This window comes from Myodes glareolus, chromosome X, assembly GCF_982192425.1.
Source record: "Myodes glareolus chromosome X, mMyoGla1.1, whole genome shotgun sequence".
NCBI classification, from domain to species: Eukaryota; Metazoa; Chordata; class Mammalia; order Rodentia; family Cricetidae; genus Myodes; species Myodes glareolus.
Window position 1 is genome coordinate 80215831 of NC_142053.1, and position 20673 is coordinate 80236503.

The window sequence follows — 20673 nt, forward strand, 5'->3', positions numbered from 1 at the left end:
ATGAGACTGGTATCTGAAACCTGAAGGGGTATCAGATCCGTTGGGACTGGAGTTACATACAGTTGTGAGCTACCATGGATGTGCTGAGACTTGAACATGGGTCCTCTGTAAAAGCAGCAGCAAGTGCGCTTAACCACTGAGCTATCTCCCCAGAATGTTTCAGCTGGAGATGTGGTTTAATGATAGATGCTTGCCAGTTGGCACAGACTCTGATCCCCAGATTCCCCCTGCCTTTCTAACCCCCCAAAAAGACAGAGAAAGAGCAAATATTTCAAGTGAGAAGTTGGACCCATGGATGCCAAGCAGTTTATGGCTAAGATCAATTGCACACAAATAAAAAAATACCCAAGGAAATTGTTCACAAAGGCCTGTGCTTTTTAATTTTCTCTGTAGGAAATCAAACTCAGGGCCCTGCTACGCATGTCTGTGACTCGCACTCTATGCTGGCTAGTTTTAATTATCTTGACACAAGCTAGAGTCAGCAGAGAGGACGGAGCCTCTATAAGATCAGGCTGTGGGCACGTAGGCGTTTTCTTAATCAGGGATGAAAGAGGGAAGAACCAGTCCATTTTGGGTAGTTCCATCCCTGGGCTAATGGTCCTAGGTTTTAAAAGAAAGCAGGCAAAGCAGGTCAGTGTACACAGCATTCCTCCATAGCCTCTGCCTCCAGGTTCCTGCCCTGTTTGACTTCCTATCCTGACTTCCTTCCAACTTTATAGTCCTATAAAGTGGAAATATATATATATATATATATATATATATATATATATATATATATATATATAGTCAAATAATCCCTTTCCTCCCCAATTTCCTTTTTATTTCGGGGGGGGGGGGAGTGTTGTTGTTTTTCCAAGACAGGGTTTCTCTGTATAACCACCCTAGAACTTACTCTGTAGACCAGGCTGGCCTCGAACTCACAGAGATCTCCTGCCTCTGCCTCCTGAGTGCTAGGATTAAAGGCGTGCGCCACCACCGCCTGCCCAATTTGCTTTAGGTCCTGGTGTTTCATCACAGCAATAGTAACCCTAACAAAGATACACCATTAGCCCAAATTGATTTATAAATTTGAAATTCATTAGTAGATTTTTCTGTTTTTATTCATGAGCCTGTGAGTTGGATGGCTCAGTGAAAAGAACTAGCGTAGCCCTTCGGAGATCCAGTGGCTGTGTGTCTTGCTTCAACACTGTTTGGACAGAACAGACCCAGACCCGGGCCTCCCTTCGTTAGCTTCCACTGCTCCTCATCTTCTCCAGTCTCAGCCTCTGGGAGCATCTCCTTGCCTCCTTCAGCTCCAAGGACCAGTCAGCACCGTCATCTCTTTGCAGGTAGCCCCAGAGTACGTCTCAGCCATGACCTCCCAGGTTCGTCAGAATTATTCCACCGAAGTGGAGGCTGCCTTGAACTGCCTGATCAACTTGCACCTGCGGACCTCCTACACCTACCTCTCTTTGGGCTACCATTTTGATCCAGATGACATGGCTCTAGAGGGTGTAGGGCACTTCTTCCGCGAACTGGCCAAGGAAAAGCGCGAGGGCGCTGAGCGTCTCCTCAAGTTGCAGAACGATCACGGCGGCCATGCACTCTTTCAGGATGTGCAAAAGCCATCTCAAGATGAGTGGGGTAAAACCCAGGAGGCCATGGAAGCTGCCTTGACCTTGTAGAAGAACTTGAACCAGGCCCTTTTGGGTCTTCATTCCCTGGGCTCTGCTCTCACAGATTCTCATCTCTATGAATTCCTTGAATACCGCTTCCTGGATGAAGAGGTAAAGGTCATCAAGATGGATAGCCACCTGACCAACCGCTGCAGGTTGGCTGGGCTCCAGGAGTCTCTGGGCGAGTCCCTCTTTGAGCGGCTCACTTTCAAGCATGACTAGGAGGCTTCTCCTTCCAAGGAGCTCCCACCCCTGCTCTGCACCAGCCAGCCCCAGGACCTTCACCCGAACCTCTCAAGAAGCCACTGGGCAACTTTGTAATGCCCTGGAGTCCCTCTCAAGTCTTGGACCAAGTAAAAATAAAGCCTTTGAAATAGCAAAAAAGAAAAAAGAAAAAAAACAAAAACAAAAAACAAAGGAAGGAAGAAAGGAAGGAAAGAAGGAAGGGAGGGAGGGAGGGAGCGAGGGAGCGAGGGAGCGAGGGAGCGAGGGAGGGAGGGAGGGAGGAAGGAAGGAAGAAGGAGAGAGAGAAAGAAAAGAACTAGCCTAACAACCTGAAGTTGATCCCTAGAAGCCACGGAGGGACAAGAGAATTAACACCCCTCTCCAGCCCCCGTGCAAGAATAAATTGTCCTCTGATAACTCCTACCAATACTCAAACATGTATATCACACACATACGCAATCACACAGTAATAAAGCAGAATTTAACAATTTTTAAAGTTTAATTATCTCTAGAGATGTAGTTCAGTCGGTAGAGCGCTCATCTGGCATGCAGGAGACCTTGGGTTCAGTACCCAGTACTGCATAAAGCAGGGCATGGTGGCACCCACCTCTAATCCCAACACATAGGAACTAGGGGCAGGAAGACCAGAAGTTCAAAGTCATCCTCAGCCACATATTAATTTCAAGGCCAGACGAGGACTCTCAAAAGAAAAAAAAAATCTTTAGAAACCAGGTATAGCGGCTTTTCCATGTAATTCTAACACTAGGGAGGGTGGAAGATGAAGCAGGTGAGTTGTGATGAATGGAGGGGCCAGTCTGGACCTTACCTCATACCACCAAAAGAATAAAACCAAAAATAATAGTAATATTAGTAATTATTAGTTCGCGATGTACCTCACTGTTAGAGCACATGCCTTGTATATACAGGGCCCTGAGTTCCACACATAAAACTGTCAAGAAAAGAATTCTTCCAAGTATTGCTGTACTGTGCAGTGTTTGCATGAGGCTCTGGGTTCAATTTCCCAATACTGGGGGAAGGGAGGAGAAGTCATTTACCTTGACTAATATTCTTGGCTTATTTGTTTATTCATCTTTGGTTCTTTTATAATTCCTTTTTATTTTTAATGTGCATTGTGTCTTGCCTGCATATATGTCTGTATGAGGTTGGCAGATCCCCTGGAACTGGAGTTACAGACAATTGTGAGCTGCTATGTGGGTGCTAGGAATTGAATCAGGGTCCTCTGAAAGAGCAGCCAGTGCTATTAACCTCTGAGCCATCTCTTCAGCATCCATCTTTGGTTTTCCAAGACAGAGCTTCTCTGGGTAGTCCTGGCTGTCCTGGAACTTACTCTATAGACCAGGCTAGCCTCAAACTCAAAAAAATATTTGCCTTTGCCTCCTGAGTGTTGGGATTAAAGGTGTGTATTACCACCGTGCTTGGGAAACTAATATTCTTATTTTAGAAAGTATAATATATTCTAAAAAAGAGAACAAATTGTGCTTAATTTGGTATTTTTTTAGATTTTATAATTTTTATCCATTTTGTGTGCATTTGTATATAGAGGAGTTGGGGATACATGCCATGACATTTGGAGGACAACTTTCAAGAGAGTTATTTCTTCTACCACTTGGATTCTCAAAATCGAGCACAGTTAGGCTTAGGCAGCAGGTGTCATTAACCACTGAGCCATCTCACCAGCCCTTCATTTAGCAACATGTCTTTCCTTCCTTCCTTCCTTCCTTCCTTCCTTCCTTCCTTCCTTCCTTCCTTCCTTCTTTCTTCTTTGTTTGTTTGTTTGCTTGCTTGCTTGTTTGTTTGTGACAGGATTTCTCTGTCTAGGAGGTCCAGGAACTCACTCTGTAGACCAGGCTGGTCTCAAAGTCATAGAATCCCCTGCCTCTGCCTCTGAGTGCTGAAATTAAAGCAGTGTGACACCATCAAGCTTCCTCTCAACCCCTTTTCTTCGGTGTTTCAAGGGATAAAATGTGAAACCACAACAGGAGCATGTTGTTAAGGAGCCATATTGTTGTTACGTCTCCATACCTTACAAGAAAACGTCTCAATTTCTGGTTAAAAATAAACCTTCTAGCCGGTGGTGGTACATGCCTTTAATCCCAGCACTTGAGAGGCAGGTATAGGCAGGAAGAGCTCTGTGAGTTCAAGGCTAGCCTGGTCTACAGAGAAAATTCCAGGATAGCCAGAGCTACACAGAGAAATCCTGTCTCCAAAAACCAAAAATAGGGGACTCTTTCTGATTCTTAAACCTAATGCACCCTGAAAAGCATGTTTTTCAGCTTACACTGAACTTGTGATGCCATTGTGTATGACTACCCTGTAAACACACTCACAACTATTTTTTATTAACCTTAGCTTTTCCCCATAAAAGCTGGTAAGGGGTTTGCTCTCTCAAATCCCGATTTAGGGTGAGAAGGCCAGTTTGTGAGACTTAGGTGCATCTCTAAAATAAAACTTGCTTTAATCAGACAGTCATGAATTTGATCTTTCGCCTCAAATATTCAGGTTTTAACAAAAATCCAGAACTTCTCACATAGTAGGCAAGTGTTCTACCCTTGAGTTACATTTTCCCTAAGCCTTGATCTGATCCATTTCTTGGGGTTTCTGTTGTTGTTGGCTATTAAGATCTAACAGTGAGGGTGAGTCTGAATTCAGAAAAGGAAGAAAACATGGGCTTAATAACAATAAGCACCCCCAAAGAGGCAAGGGCCGTGAACTCCAGCCTCCAACAGGAAGCCAAAAGTCCCAGGCGTTTCCTGGAACCAAGCTACTAAAATGGCCCATGGTTACTGGATTCAAAAGGAAGTTTCAAGCCAGGTATAGTGATGCACACCTTGAGTCCCAGCACTTAGAAGGCAGAGATATGAGGATCTCTGAACTTGAAGCCATCCTGATCCATATAGTGAGTTTTAGGAGCCAGAGCTATGTAGAGAAACCCTGTCTCAAAAAAAGAAAAGGTGGGAGGGGCAGGGGACAGGGGGAACAAAAGGAAGTTTCATTGACAGCATTGGCTGTCTTCTTGGGAGATATGAAGGAGTCTCCAAGAACCAGTGGAAGTACCAGGTGTTGGTGGCCACCTGGGTGATCTGGTCAGATCTGTATGACAAAAAGCAATCTGAGAAGCTGGGGTGACTAATTTCTACTGGCAACAAAGTATTGTTGTTGTTTTGGGTCTTTTTTGCTGTTGGTCAAGACTGGGTTTCTCTGTTTAGTCCTTCTCCTGGAACTCATTTTGTCCACTAGGCTGGCCAGCACCACAGTGTTCTATCTTACTTTTTGTTTTCGTGTCTGTTTTGTTTGTCTTTGGGCCAGGGTTTCACTCTGAAGACCAAGCTGGCCTCAATTTTGTGGCAGTTCCCCTGCCTCAGCTCTTCCTCCTCAGTACTAGAATTACCAGTAAGCACCACCATGCCTAGCACATCTAACTTAGAGATGTGTCATAATTTAAATAATTTCCTACTGACTGACAATAAACACTTCTCATTTATCACTGTAATGAGTAATACAGGAATGAACACGATTTTAATTATGTTTTGAGTACTTGTACATAAATATTTCCATAGCATAAATTTCCAACACATAACTATTTCAAAAGACAAGCACCTTTTAAATACCTTTCATCTATAATGCCAATTTGCCTTCTAGAAATGTCATATGTGTGTCTTCTTGTAATGGCAATCTATGGGTGTTCACATTTATCTTTTCCCTAGAGAACATTAAATGTATCATTCTTTTTTATCGTTGACAGTTTGATACCTAAAAAAACAGTAACTTAGGGCTATGGATATAACTCAGCGGAAGAGCACTTGCTTTGTATGTTCAAAGTCCTAGATTTAATCCCTAGTAACAAAAAGGGTGTGTGTATATTTTCCAAGCTAGTAGGTGGCAGATTGTGGTATCTCTAGTTCCTTAAGCCATCTCCTGAGTCGGCAAAAAGTTACAGTGACCCAACAATATCTCAGACTAATTACTGGGCAGGAAGATGGTTGTTGCACACTTGTAGCACATCAACATCTCTGGAAACCTTTACAGAAACAAGTTAAAGTACCTGTAGTACCTGGCCTTTCTTCCAAAGCAGGTGAACAAACACCAACTCTCAGCCATGTCTTTTAGTGCGCTGTGCCAGGTGTGCGCAACACCAAGCCAAGCCAGGCTGCCCTGAACTGTCTCAAAGTGTCTGATGGAACCCTTTCTCACTATGACAAGAAAAAGCTGACTATGATCCCTGCCACCCTTTGTGGCAAGTCCTCAGACTTTAGTACAACTGATTCCATGATGGAAGTGCCATTCAGGCCTTAAAATTCAGCACATAGACAGGACCATCTGCCAAAACAAAAACAAAGACCTAATCCACCAAAGACCACAATTCTGAGAACATCTCGAAATGTACTAACCCTGCCTTTTGGCTTTTGTAGTTCTTCTTCTGGCTGACTGTTCTTGTTAACTGAAGTATGTCAACCCAGGATATGATTTTTGGACTTAAAAGTTCACCCTGAGACTGGGTGGTGATGGTGTACACCTTTTATCCCAGTACTTGGGAGGCAGAGAGAGGCAGATCTCTGTGAGTTCTAGGCAAGCATGGTCTACAGAGTGAGTTCCAGGACAGACAGCCAGGGCTACACAGAGAATCCCTGTCAAAAAAAAAAAAAGAAAGAAAGAAAGAAAAAAGAAAGAAAGAAAGAAAGAAAAGAAAAAGATAAAACAAAACTCACCCTGAGAAAAGCTCAGAGCTAAACTGGGATCCCGAAATCAGTGTAGTCTTTGGCCGACTAATGAAGTGTTTCTGTTGGCTTAAATTCACATCAGAGCAGCCTCCTCTGGTGGATTCTCCACAATACCTCAAGGTTGTATGCTGAAACCTACTGGAAAGTCTGTTTACCTGGACTGTCTGTCACTTCACAAGGTCACCTGGACAAAACAGGTGGTGAAGGCCACCCTGGAAGAGAAGAGAAAGCAGGCCAAGGTCTACCACTAGAAGCAGCAGCCGGAGCAGCAGCCGGCAAGACTACAGAAACGGGCAGAAAAGAAAGTGAAGAAGCCAGAAATACTGCTGCTGTGAGCCCAATAAAGGCTGTCCTTCAAAGAAGAAAGGACATTTTTTGATGCAGTGTGGTGTCAGGGTGCTTCTTCTGAGACAAGTTCTCACTGTGCATTCTTGGCTAACTTGAACTCATGATATGGCCCAGGCTGACATCTAACTTACCCTCCTGCCTCAGTTCCCAACCACCTTCGCACACACCCATGTGCGGTGCACTCAAACACACACACACACAAAACTGCTGAGATTGTAGGCATGAACCACCATCCCCAGCTAATGAATATCTTTTCAACGTTATGTAGTTTCCTTTCTTTCTTTTCATTTTCTCATTTTTTTTTAAAACCTAGGCTGCTAAGGATGACACCACAGTCCCCCCTTAATTCAATCTGTCCCCTTATCCTCTAATGAATTGTTACATAAGTTGGGACAACTTAATGGCAAGGGACAGAACCTCCACTTATCCAAGAATATTAATTAATAAAATAAAATTTTAAAATAAAATAAGTGTATTTAATCAGGTAAAACCAGAATAAAGAACCAAGAGACAGCTGGAATTAAGAAGTGAATACTGTGGGACCCTATGCAGGTCTTATCTCTGCTTACCTCAGTTTATCAGTCTTACATTGGTCAAACAATGGAAGAATTCCTTGTTCTCTAATGGCTGATAGTTCCAAAGCTTTGTTGAGACTGGTTATAAACCTAGGTTAGATAAAAAAGTTAGTGACCAGTTTGAGATATCCTTTGTCGGTTAAGCAATCCTCGTGTTGAGTCAGGCAAACAGGGTGAAGCCATGCTATTTTGAAGACCAAGGTAGAACCTCAAATTTGCGACCAGCCTGGGCATTTTAGGGAGACATCATCTAAAAAATAAAAAATAAAAAAATAAAGGAGACCTGTGAGCGTAGCTCAGTGATAAATCACTTATTTAGCATGTAGGAGCCATGGACTGGATACAAACCTCAGCACTCCCCAGTTGAATCAACACTAATTTATTTATTTAAATCAATTTCCTTATTGTCCTTGAAACTGAAGCTAGGTCCTGATTCTCAACATGCTCTCCCACCGAGCTACACCCTCAGTTCTATTTTGCAACTACATTTCACTGTTTGTTTGCCTCTTTGAAACCAGGTCCTGCTGTATAGCTCAGTCTAACCTCTGACCCTGAAGCACAAATACTGGAGTTAAAGGTGTGCTCCACTAGGCCCAGCAATACATTTTAGATTTACAAAACAGTTGAGAGATGTACTAGGAAGATTTACCATCCACTTTTTCACTCTTTCTATTATTATTACCTAGTTCTACTGCTGTGGTACACATGTCTCAACTAATGAGCCAATATTTATGTATTAAAGTTCCCAGCTCATTTACATTTTCTTGGATTTTATCTATTGTGCTCTTTCTTTCTTTCTTTCTTTCTTTCTTTCTTTCTTTCTTTCTTTCTTTCTTTCTTTCTTTCTTTTTTTGAGACAGGGTCTCTCTGTGTAGCCCTGGCTGTCCTGGATCCTGGAACTCACTCTGTGGGCTGGCCTCCTCAAACTAAGAGAGATCCATCTACCTCTGCCTCCAAACTGCTGAGATCAAAGTCATGTGCCACCAGTCTGGACCTTTTCTGCCCTAGGAACCTAGGCAATATATGGTTTCATTTATTTGCTTGTTTGTTTATATAGCTTGGTTTTGGACCTAGGTTCTCACTCTTTGACCCAGGGAGGGCCTGGAAAACCCAGTCTGGCCTCCAATTCCCAGCAATACTCCTGTATCAGCCTCGCAAGTGCTGAGTTGATGGACATGAACCATCATACCCAACTATTACAGTACATTTATTTGCCATGTCTCTTTAGGCTGTGACAGTTTGGAGGCTTCTCTTGTTTTGGATGGCCTTGACAGTTTGGAAGTGTTCTGGTCAGGTAACTGCTAAGGCAGTGGTTCTCAACCTTCCTCATGCTGTAGCCTTTAACAGTTCCTCATGTTGTGGTGACCCCCTAACCATAAAATTATTTCATTGCCACTTTATAACTATAATTTTGCTATTGTTATGAATAATAATGTAAATATTTTTGGAGATAGAGGTTTGTCAAAGGAGTTGCAGCACACAGACAGAGAACCAGTGCTCTAGGATGTCTGTTAGAATAGGTGCTTTTCTCAGGATTAGACTAGGGTTTTAGGCTGGGTGGGGGAGATAACCAGAGGGAAATTCACATCATCTCATAAACGCATACAATCGGTCTTCTGCATTCTTAGTTTCTACATCTAGAGACTCAACTAAGTTGAAAATACTTGAAAAAAAATTGCGTTTGGATTGATCACAGACACTTTTTAAAAAATTAATAACTGTCCTTTAATAATATAATGGAACCATCATTTACACATAATTTATATTGTACAAGTTATTAGAAATAACCAATAAATGATTTAAATATATGGAAGGAAGCTGAGCACAGTAGCACATACCTGTGAGTTCAGCGATTAGAAGACGGAAGCAGGAGAATCAGGAATTTAAGGCCAGGCTCAGCTACGTTTCCAGTTCCAGGCCATCTTGGAGTACATGAGACCCTCAGCAAAAAGAACGAAACAAAGCACAAAACAAATACATACAAAATGCAGACAGATTTCTTCTTCGAACTCCCCAGGAATGGTCCGATTGAACTGCAAATGAATATGATGGAAACAGCAGAAAGAAAACAGAAGGCAAACGTACCTAGCCTGTGTGAGGCCCTGGGTTTAATCATCCACAGAACCAAACATAAAGGTGAGACAGAGGAAGAAGGGTTGCTTCTGAGTTGCCGGCCAGCCTAGGCTACATGGGTTCTCCAGATGAATATGTGGCACAAAGTAAGACCCTGTGACAAAAAGAAATAAACAAGAAAGCAAATAGATAAATAATAAATAAATAAAATAAATATCGAGTGATCTCATTTCACATTTTAAAAGGACATAAGAAATCTTTGGCAAGAATTTTAAATTTTCTAGTCTCTTTTGAGTACATCTCTTTGAATATAAATCTTTATAATAATTTGAATTCAGTGGATCCAGCTACTCCTGATGGTTAGGAATTGGAAACCATTTCATGTTTACAAAACAAGGACTCATGTTCCATTTAACATAGGTCTTGATATGCCATGGGTTTTAAGCCAAAAAAAAAAAAATCCACCTCTGCTACCTAGATTGTTCGGAAAATCTTGTAAAGAAATGAACAAAAGAACATGAGAGGGACTGAATATTGAAATTGCTTCCCCTGGTTGCGCTGGTGGCACTGTCCTAGGACAAAGGCTGGCTTCAGGGTTTCTAACAAGTCAGGTCCAATCACTTGTGCAAAGAAAACAAGCTAAAATAATTGTGAAAAGGCAGGGCAGGATTTTAATTAAAATAGCCATTTTGGCAAGACAGAAAATAAACATTGAGTCCTTTGTGGTTTGGTTACATTGTGGTCTGGCTGATCACTACATTAGTTCCGGTTCTGCCAGGTAGCCATGGAGAAAGAAGTCCTTGTCTCCTTAACACTTAAGGGGCAATATAATTTCCATGGAATGATTGCTTCTGCTTGGGGGATGATTTTATCATAGGATGATCTGTGCTTTTCCTGGAATCCAAGGCAATTGCAGGTTTAGGACAATGACTGGACACTTTTGGGGCATGCCTTTCGGAGAACCTGATAGTACGGTATCTCAGCTATTACCTTTGTGCCTTGAAAGGAAATGAGTAGGTTAGGTATTTACCACTTTTTAAACAGGCTTTGAATGACTGACTGCCCTGTGCTTCCTTAAGCAAGAGTCTGACCCAAAAGAAAGCAGACAGATTGGGAGGCGGGGGTGGGGTGGGGAGCGGGGCAGGGGCAGGGAGGCAGAGATATCCAGGTGAGGAATGTAGTGCTTTTTCCGCACAAAGTGTTTTTAGTTATTTATTCTACTAGAACTAAAGCTTATGAATAAACGTTTAGAAAACGTATGCATGCTGAGTGGTTTTCTCCTAAGGCTAGATGACCTAGAATCATATTGAAAGTATGAACCAGCCCCAGAGTTTTGAATTAGGGACCAGAAAACAAAGGAGGGGAAGGGCTTGGTTTTCTTCATTGACATTTCTTATCAAATATTATCAAAATATGGCACTTGATAAGGCCTTCCAAAACCAAGGCCTGGCCTCTGCTGCAAAGTGAAACTTTGGGGCTCCAGAAAGGAATGACCTCCACCCAACTCCAGGTATAATCTTCATTGACAAATGTGCAAAGCTTCCATGTTCATTCAGAATGCTAGACCAGGCCCTGAAGGGGAGCGGGGACACTCCCAACTGCATGTAATTATTGCTATTACAGTTTTAACTGGAGCCATTGCCTTCCGTAGCAACAATTATAAACAATCTAAGGAACCGAGCACTTTGGACCTTACGGTAGCCTAAGGAGGGGGTCTTAGGAGATCTCTGTGCAGCCACCTTCTGTACCCCGAGCCTTTGGAGCTCAGACAGCTCTTGTGCGGACCAGGGCCCATCCACATTCCAAGACTGGTTGATTATTCGCTGTCTCTCCCTTTTCCTGGCTTAGGGAACGGGCCTGTGCCCATGTCAGTATGGAAGGGAGAGAGAGCCCTTCCATGAACAACTAAGACTAGCAGGTCTTCTCCCAAAATCTCTCAGAGATGGACAAATTAATGTTCAAATTTGGGTGGGGAAAAGAGGTGAAGGAAACACCAAAGGAGCCATGAGTGTAGTTCCACCTTACCTATCTGCTACTCTGTTCTGTGGCTTCGTCCCAGCCTCAGGCTTGGTCTAAGTCACTCGTATTGTCCAATGGGGTTCCAGTGCCCAAGACAAGAATGGGGAGTCAAAGAAGCCCACCTCCAGGTTTTTACAGACCAGAGTAGGGGCTGGAAATTCCCTGTGCAGCCTGCAGTTCATGGTCCACCGGCTTTGCATCCTCCTGGACACGGACAGACAGTGGGGCCTGCTTATCTCCACACCACTGCTTTCTTTCCCCAAACCACCAGATGTTTCTGTGTACAGGTACATACTTGTCACAGGAAGACGTCTCTAGAGTGGGACAGGAGACCCTTGCCTGCTGCACACACACTGGGAGAATGGCAGCAATAAAAATAAAGGGCCCCTTAGGAGACTGTCTCATCTGCATACCCAGAATTCACATGTCAGAGCCAACACTTGGCCCTGTGCCTGGCCAGTGTGTGTGTGTGTGTGTGTGTGTGTGTGTGTGTGTGTGTGTGTGTGCTCTGTTTCTCCAGTGGCTGCTTTCCCGAGCTTCCAAAGCACACAAATTCAGTTTAGAAGTTTAGAATGGACACAAGAATTCCAGGGAGAGGGAGCAACTGAACGACAAGAATGAAGAGGGGCCCCTTGTCCCCAAGGGGGTTGCCTGGGCTCTACAGCAGGAGGTCCGTGGATAAAGGCTTAGGGAGAGTTACCCAGGCAAGTGCCCTGTTACTTAAGAAACAATCCCCAGACTTCAAAGCAAGCTCTCCAGCCTTCTTGGCGCGGTCCCTCCATCACCTGCGTTATAGAGGCTCTGCTTCCCTACTGGGGTTCACATCTGCAAACTGCCTAAGCTCAGAGCTGCAACTGCATATCCTGTTTCTTCCCTGCACTGGGTTCAAGCTAATTCACTGTTTTGTTTATTGGTTGAGCAGGAGTTGGGGGTGATGTCTGTCACATAGCCCAGAACCGGATGGGATGACTAAACCATCCTCCTGCCTCAAGTGCTAATGATTACAGGAGTTGATGTCACCCAGGCAGTTAATTCACTTTTGCTTTAGAAATTAATGCTGATGTCTTGTTTTAGCCTTTTTCTAGTCTCATTGTTACAGCCTCCCCCTGCCCCAGGCCACCCCCAGTTTTGGATGGATTCGAGAAGTGTTGGATGGATTCGAGAATGGTTTCGTTTTTTAAAATTGTTAGTCATTTTGTGTTTAACCTTTTAAATCTGCAGCTGTTTAGCACAATGATTTCTACTGTGAAAATAGAGGGTCCTTAAAATTCCGCATGGAAAGTTCAACAGTACGTTCTAACTTGTCTAAGGCCCTGGGTTTCATACCCAACACCATCAAAAAACAAGGCCTTCGAATTAACCACAAATAGAATAGCATGTATGTCTATGAAGACAAACCCCCAGCCCGTGTTTTCATCTATTACTATGATGATAATATACAATAGTGTCCAAGCTGCTTTATGGAAATGTGTAAAGAAGATGGGGAGAGTATGACCAGATGGTTCTGCAGGTAAAGACGCTTGCCATCAAGATTGATGACCTGAGTTTGATCCCCAGGACAGACAGGCACGGTAGGTAGAAGATCCAACACCTACAAGATTTTTCTGCCTTTCACAGGAGAGTTGCGGCATTTTCTCTCTCTCTCTCTCTCTCTCTCTCTCTCTCTCTCTCTCTCTCTCAATAAACAATAAATATATAATACTCATCAATGGCTGTGGCATACATAAACTCAAGGCAACTGTGGTTGCCTGCACAAAACCAAGCCAATCAAAATTTCATCATGGAAAGAGTGGCTGTTGAGAACCCATCCGTAGGGAAATAACTGTTGATAGTTGATTAGTTGATTAACTGTTGAGGATGGAGAGTCATTTTTCTTTGGGCTTGTGGCTCTTGGTAGGTTGCCCGAACCCTAGTGAATGGTCTTACATCCATTCATGTATGGTTGGCATTTACTGAATACAAGTGGTTTTTAATAATAAAAATATAAAGAAAACATAAATTTGGAGGGAGACTGGTTAGAGGGTCCTGGGGGATGAACATGATCAGAATACATTGTATCCATGTATGAAGAATTAAAGCAATAAAGCATTGCTTAATAGGTGGAAAACTGTCTTAAATTTTGCCTGAGACTCTTGGGAGTCGTAGGGATAGGGATTGCTAAAGGATCCTGTGAATTTGTCTGTAAGAGTGCAGCACTCCACATTTGCAGCTTCATGCTTCTCCAAAGAAATGTGTGTTTGTAGTTCCGCATCTTTACCTTCTTCCTGGAGAGACTAAAAATAAGTATTTTATGAGAAATGGCCTATTTTTTTTGTTTGTTTGTTTATGGTAGGGTCTCATGTAGCCCAGACTGACCCACAACTCACTATGTAGCCCAGTTTGGCTTTAAATTCCTTGTCTTGATTCTACCTCCAAAGCCTTGAGATTACAGGCCTGCACCACAATGCCCTCCTTCCCCCAGTACTCAGGATTAAACCCAGGGCCTCAAGAATGCTAAGCAAGCTCTCTACCCTCCACAGAGCTACATCCTAGGCTCTCCACTTTGTAAATGTTGGCATCTAATTTACAAACACTGCAAAACAATGTGGAAGTGAAAAACCTTGTTTGTGAAGCTGCTTCTCTGTTTTCTGGCACAGGAATACTAATGAACCAAAATAAGGTGTGCTTCCTCTGAGTAGAAGGAATTACTTAAGTGAAGAAATAAAGGCTCAAATATTGAATATGCCTTAATAAAAAGCGAGATCTGTTTTTCCTGTTCAACTCTGAGACTCTCCATCCCTCAACAGTTAATCAACTAATCAACTGTCAACAGCTACTTCCCTACGGATGGGTTCTCAACAGCCACTCTTCCCATGACGGAATTTTGATTGACTTGGTCTTGTGCAGGCAATCACAGTTGCCTTGAGTTTATGTATGCCACAGCCATTGATGAGTGTTTGTTTGTTTGTTTGTTTGTTTAGAGAGAGACAGACAGAGACAGGCAGACAGAGAGAGAAGAAATTCCAGATGATTTGGAGAGATGCAAATGCAGAATTCAGGGCTGGGCAGAAAGTTCAGTGATAATATCCTATATGTCTAGGCCCTGGGTTTGATTTCCATACTTGGAAGAAAGATGAGGGAAGCAGAATAGTGTTTCCATCTTTTTAGATACAGTCATTCCAAGTGAGACATCTAAAGGAGTTTGCATCAGTGTGATGTGGCAGTTTCATGTGTTTTGGCAGAATAGACTGAGATTGTCTTATTTAGAGGCAGGACTGTGTCACTGTGCCTGAATTTATCTTATTGAGACAACGTAGAGTGACAAAAACCAAGTCTAGAAGCCAGGAGAGCCACAGAAGTGGTATGATACTCAGTTGAGACGAAAGGGTCCTTCAGATGAGAGTGATCATATGTTTGTCTCTGTAAGGTTCACAAAAGAAAAGATTGTGGTTTCCACTGTAAAAATGAGCTGCATTTTCCTGAGAACTTGGGTTTATGAACGAAAAAGCTATAAAAGTTCACTAACCTTTCGATTACAAACTCAGTCATAGCCAAGGTTTGACATAAAATATTGCCTTTATTGGTTTCTGATCAGTTCCCATTGCAACTTCCACTTTGTCTTGTCACAGTTAACTCTCCATTCTCGGTCATGTTGTTGTTGCTGTTGTTTGTTTTGTGGCACTGGGGATGGAATCCAGTACCTTGCACAGACAGGCTAGGCAAGAACTCTACCACTGAGCTACACTCCCAGTCCCAAATTCTACATTTTCAGGTCTGTGAAAGGATATTTTTCAGGAACTCCTAATTTTAAGTAGTATTTGATTTCTGAAGTATATTTTTGGAAGCACAGAGACAATTTTATTAGAGGGGAAACAAACAAACCACAAAAGCCAACCAAAAATCTCAGGGCAGGCACGCTGTGAAACCTCAGTGGGCACCTGGTGAACGGAGGAGAGAAAAGGGGTGAGTTGGGGAACCGTGCTGCCAAAGCTGTCTATGGAGATCGATCAGACAAAAACTGGATAAACAGCCACAATATGGAGGATGGGACATGAAGACACGGCAAGATGGTATTAAGAAATGCATGCATTGGGGCTGGAGAAATGGCTCAGTGGCTAAGAGCACTGACTGCTCTTCCAGAGGACCCGGGTTCAATTCCCAGCACCCACATGGCAGCTCACAACTGTCTGAAAATCCAGTTCCAGGGGATCTGACACCTTCACACCAATGCACATAAAATAAAGATATATAAATCATATTTTTTATAAAAAAAAGAAAAGAAAAGCATGTGTTAAAAAAGAGATAGAAGTAAAGGAAAAGTTACACTTAAAGTGGGTAGGTTCGTGACCCTACCTGGCTGTGATTCATTAGACTGCCTTCAGAAGAATAGTTTTGATATTACAGAAGCTTCAAACTATACTTCCCCTTAATGATTATATTTTCATTTATATGCAAAGATATGTAAATTCAAACTGCGTTATCAATTTCTGCAAGTCCGTAATATGCTGTTACAGGTTTTTGTTGAGGAACTGGACATATGACTTGTCAGTTAAGACCGTTGGCTACTTTTGTAGGAGTCCCTATCACCCTTGTTGGGCACTTCAAAGCCACCTGTATTGGCAGCTTAGGGGCTCTGAAGGCACCGGCACTCGTGTGGGCCACATTCATCTGCATAATTCAAATTTTAAGAAACATCAAAAAAAAAAAAAAAACCAAGAGCTGGAGCGATGGATCGGTGGTTAGGAATACTGGCTGCTTTTCTAGAGGACTCAGGTTCAATTCTCAGCACCCACATCAATGGCAGCTCACAGTCTGAAACTCTAATCCTAGGGGATCAGATGTCCTTTTCTGGCTTCCATGGATACTTTATGCATGTGGTGCAACTATACACACAGGTAAAACACCCTATACATACAGAATAAATAAATGCATTTAAACTATATTAAAATAAATAAATGAAATGCTTCTTTTGCTTTTATCTTTTTCAACATGTCTCATACATATTATACATATTTTCTGGGTTATATCTGTATATGCACTGCTATACACTGCATGAAAGGTAAGAGGTATCTTTTTTTTTTTTTTTTGAGACAGGGTTTCTTCACTGAGCAACAACTCTGGCTGTCCTAGAACTCACTTTGTAGAACAGGCTGGCCTCAAACTCACTGAGACTCATCTGCCTCTTCCTCCCAAGTTCTGGGATTAAAGGCCTGTGCCACCACTACCTGGCAAGGGGTGTCTTTTTACAATATCTAGTTCCTCCTGGGCTTGGTGGCATATACCTTCAAACCTAGCACTTAGGAGGCAGAGGCAGGAGGATTACTAAGTTCAAGGCCAGCCTGGTCTACATAGCAAGTTCCAAGATAGGCAGGGCTACATAAAAAGACTCTGTCTCAAAAAAATTAAAAGGAAAAACTAAAATGTTTAGTTCTTATTATTAGCATTGTCTGTCTGTCTGTCTGTCTGTCTGTCTGTGTATGCCTGTGTGCCTTGTGTGTCTAAGAAGACAGCTTTGAGGAACTGGCTCTCTACTTTCTTCTTTATGTATGTATCAGGTGCTCAAGCTTGCACCATCAAGTGGCAAGCACCTTTACCTGCTGAGCCAGTTCACTGGCCCAAGGTATCTTCGAATATTATTTAAAAGCTAACAAGATCAAAGCTGGGTGGCTCACATCAGTAATCTCAGCACTTGCAAAGCTAAGGAAGAACAAGTGCTGTTTGTTTGGGGGCCAAACCTGGGTTACTTAAGATCTTGAGTAAAAACACCAAAAAAAAAAAAAAAAAAACTTTTAGAATAAAACCAAACGACCAAAAAGCTGACAAAGAGCAATTGTTCAAAGCTACCAATATAATAAAATTAAATTTAAAAACTTGTCGAAGTCATAGATAATTTCAAGAAGTTTTATTTGCACTAAAGAGCTCTGAGGGAATGCTAGTCCTCACGCTGTTCTTGCCCTCCACCTCCAAATGAGAACAGTTTCTCTTCTCCTCCTTTTAGTTGATTTTTTTTCTTGCTTCATGGCAGTTAACCTTCATCTGACACACAGACATATTCTTTGTTCGTAACTTCCAAGGCGATGTTTCAAACTTGTTCTGTTTTTTTTCCACTATCAATTCCTAATTAAGTGTGTCAAAACGAAACATACTCAAAGAGTCCACCAGTTGTCTCCCATTCAAAATGACTGTGCCCTATCTGAACTTCCTCGTGACAACCAAACAGCACATAGATGATAGTATTTTTAAGGGGTTCCCTCCCCCCTATGTCTTTTCCTGCTTTAAGATGGTAGTTATGGTGGCTTAGGAGTAGCTTCCATCTATCACCCTTTTGGTTAGTAAGGAACTTTTAGAAACAACATAACTAAGTAGTAAAGAAGAGGGGCCTAAGGGAGAATACTAAACAGTAGCCTCAATGGGGCATTCCCGGGCTAGATGTCCAGGCTCGCCACAGCGGTAGCAGTTGACTTCGCTTGCCTTGCTGCAGTTCACCGCCATGTGGCCATGCTCACCACATCTGTAGCACTTGATTTGGGTGCAGTCTTTCTGAATGTGCCCAAGTTCGCCGCAGTTGTAGCATTTTTGCTCTTCCTGCCGGTCGCACTCACGAGCCAGATGACCAGGTCGGCTGCAGATGTAACAGCACTGCTCCCTCTCTCGTTTCGGCTGGGTACAGTCTTTAGCGATGTGACCTCTTTTCCCGCAGTTGTAGCAGGTGTCCTGGATTAGATCGCAGTCCTTGGCGAAATGACCAGTTTCGCCACAGCGATAGCAGATGTCAGACTGGCTGGCGGAGCTGCATTGAGGACCTTTGCCACGACTTCTTGGTGTTCGCCCTCGAGTTCCACCTTTAGGACACACCCGGGCCCAGTGGCCAGGGCGTCCACACTTGAAGCAGCTTTTACTGCTCATGGCTACGGTGAGATCTTCTGGTGAGCAGGCCCACACACCGCCGCCACGAAGCCCCAGGCTACCCCCCTAGATGGCTTAGATGGAAATGGCGGTTTTTCCTAGTTGGCTTTTATGACGTTGCCTGAGCTTTGCACACGACTTCAATGGCCTGGCGTCAGAGGCATTTTGGTGTCTGCGCATGCGTGCATGTGCGTGTGTGTGTGTGTGTGTGTGTGTGTGTGTGTGTGTGTGTGTGTTAACTTTTATGTTAATTTAGTTTAGTTTGGTTTAGTTTTCCCGAACATCCTGACATCATCTCATCACCTACTCCAGCTTGGTCTTAAACTCAAGATCCTTTTGCCTTGGCCTCAGGAGCCCTGGGACTATATATAAGTACCACTGACTACATGGCCTTAATTAACCTTTTTTGTCGGTGGTGATGGTTTTTAACACTTGTGTTGATAAATTTGAGTTTGAATCCCTTTCTGTTCAGAAATTCTGATCTGTAGAATGTTTCATAATTTAGTTATTCTCTCTATATGTGATGGTACAGGCCTGTAATTCCAGGCTCAGGAGTCCTGCACAACATTGTGAGTTCTACACCAGCCTTGGGTACATAAGAAAACTTGATTACTTACTGGATAACAGAGAAAGCCATTTCCTTACTTCCTGTGTTATTTTAATTATTTAATTATTTCGAGACAGTGTCTTGCTGTATAGCTCTGGATTACCTGGAACTCACTATTTACCACAAACAGGCCTCAAAATTGGTGAAACCCTCCTGCCTTGGCCTCCTGAGTACTGGGTTTACTCATGGATGCCATATCCAGCTTCGATCACTAGTGTGTGTTTTTAAATAAGTTATGTTTATAAAAATAATAGGTCCACTTGCCCTGCATATACAGATCTTATATTCCATCTCCAGTGCTGAAAACAACAAATCAGAGGGATAAGTATTTTTTCACTTGTTTATTTGGTTTTATTTTTCAAGACAGGGTTTCTCTGTGTAGCCCTGGCCATCCTGAAACTAACTCTGTAGACCAGGTTGGCCTCAGACACCCAGAGATCCTCCTGCCTCAGGCTCCCGAGTGCTGGGATTAAAAACCTACAGTGAGATTTGATCACAATTTAGCATATTTTATTATTTTGATGGTACAAACTTAACTTTCCATTTGGTGGGAATGGGGGGCAGTTTCAAGTAGCCCAGCTTGCCTTGAGCTAACTCAGGATAAACTTCTGATCCACCCGCCTATACCTACAAAGTACTAGGACTATACAAGTGGGCTGCCATTGCTGACTTAATTTTAACTTTTACCATAAAAGCACTATTTATATTATTAAAGAACAAAATTGAAGCATTCAATATAAAAAATAATGCTATTATTTGTAAAATAAATGCAGTTAAGAGGAGTTGAGTATACAACTGACCTGTACATCACTTGCTTAGGCCATGAGTCTGATCCCAACCAGGACAAAATGTTTATAAATACATTCAAATATTGGATTTATTTTCACATAGGTGTTTTCCAAGTTGTTTATACATTGTACGTGTCAACAAATACGGAAGTATTAGGGCTAAGGATGTAGCTGCATTTTTTCTCTTTTTTCTTTTTTATTTATTTATTTTGTTTTTTGAGGCGGGGTTTCTTTGTGGCTTTGGAGTCTGTCCTGGCACTAGCTCTTGTAGACCAGGCTGGCCTCGAACTCACAGAGAACTGCCTGCCTCTGCCTCACAAGTGCTGGGATTAAAGGCATGCGCCACCACTGCCCGGAGGATGTAGCTGTCTTATTTTTCTCTTTTATTGTTTGTGTTTTTGAAAGGTCTCATGTAGCTGAAGGTGGCCTTCAACTTTATCCTCCTGTTGGTGCCTCCCAGTGCTGGGATTATAGGCATGTGATACCACATTCACTTTTACTTTTACTGAGTGTGTGTGTGTGTGTGTGTGTGTGTGAGAGAGAGAGAGAGAGAGAGAGAGAGAGAGAGAGATGCAGGAGATCTAACTTGGGCTCTTATACATTAGGAAAGCACTCTACCACTGGGCTATATCCAGCCCTATGGTCTCTCTCTTCTTTGCTTTTTTTTTTAATATTTTATTTATTTGTTTAGTATGTATACAGTATTCTTTCTTCATTCCAGAAGAGGGCACCAGGCCTCATTACAGATGGTTGTGAGCC

The 20673-nt window shown here is 42.7% G+C and overlaps 1 protein-coding gene and 1 pseudogene across 1 annotated transcript; one reads left to right on the plus strand and one right to left on the minus strand.

Annotated features, from left to right (window-relative positions):
- The first annotated feature begins 1352 nt into the window (after positions 1-1352).
- On the plus strand, positions 1353-1877 carry LOC125389472 (ferritin light chain 1-like; annotated as a pseudogene).
- A 15623-nt stretch (positions 1878-17500) lies between these two features.
- Positions 17501-18604, minus strand: Zcchc13 (zinc finger CCHC-type containing 13). The gene has a single exon (XM_048417998.3). The coding sequence runs from the start codon at positions 18517-18519 to the stop codon at positions 18007-18009; it is 513 nt and encodes a 170-aa protein (XP_048273955.1). The 5' UTR covers positions 18520-18604; the 3' UTR covers positions 17501-18006.
- Between the last annotated feature and the right edge of the window lie 2069 nt (positions 18605-20673).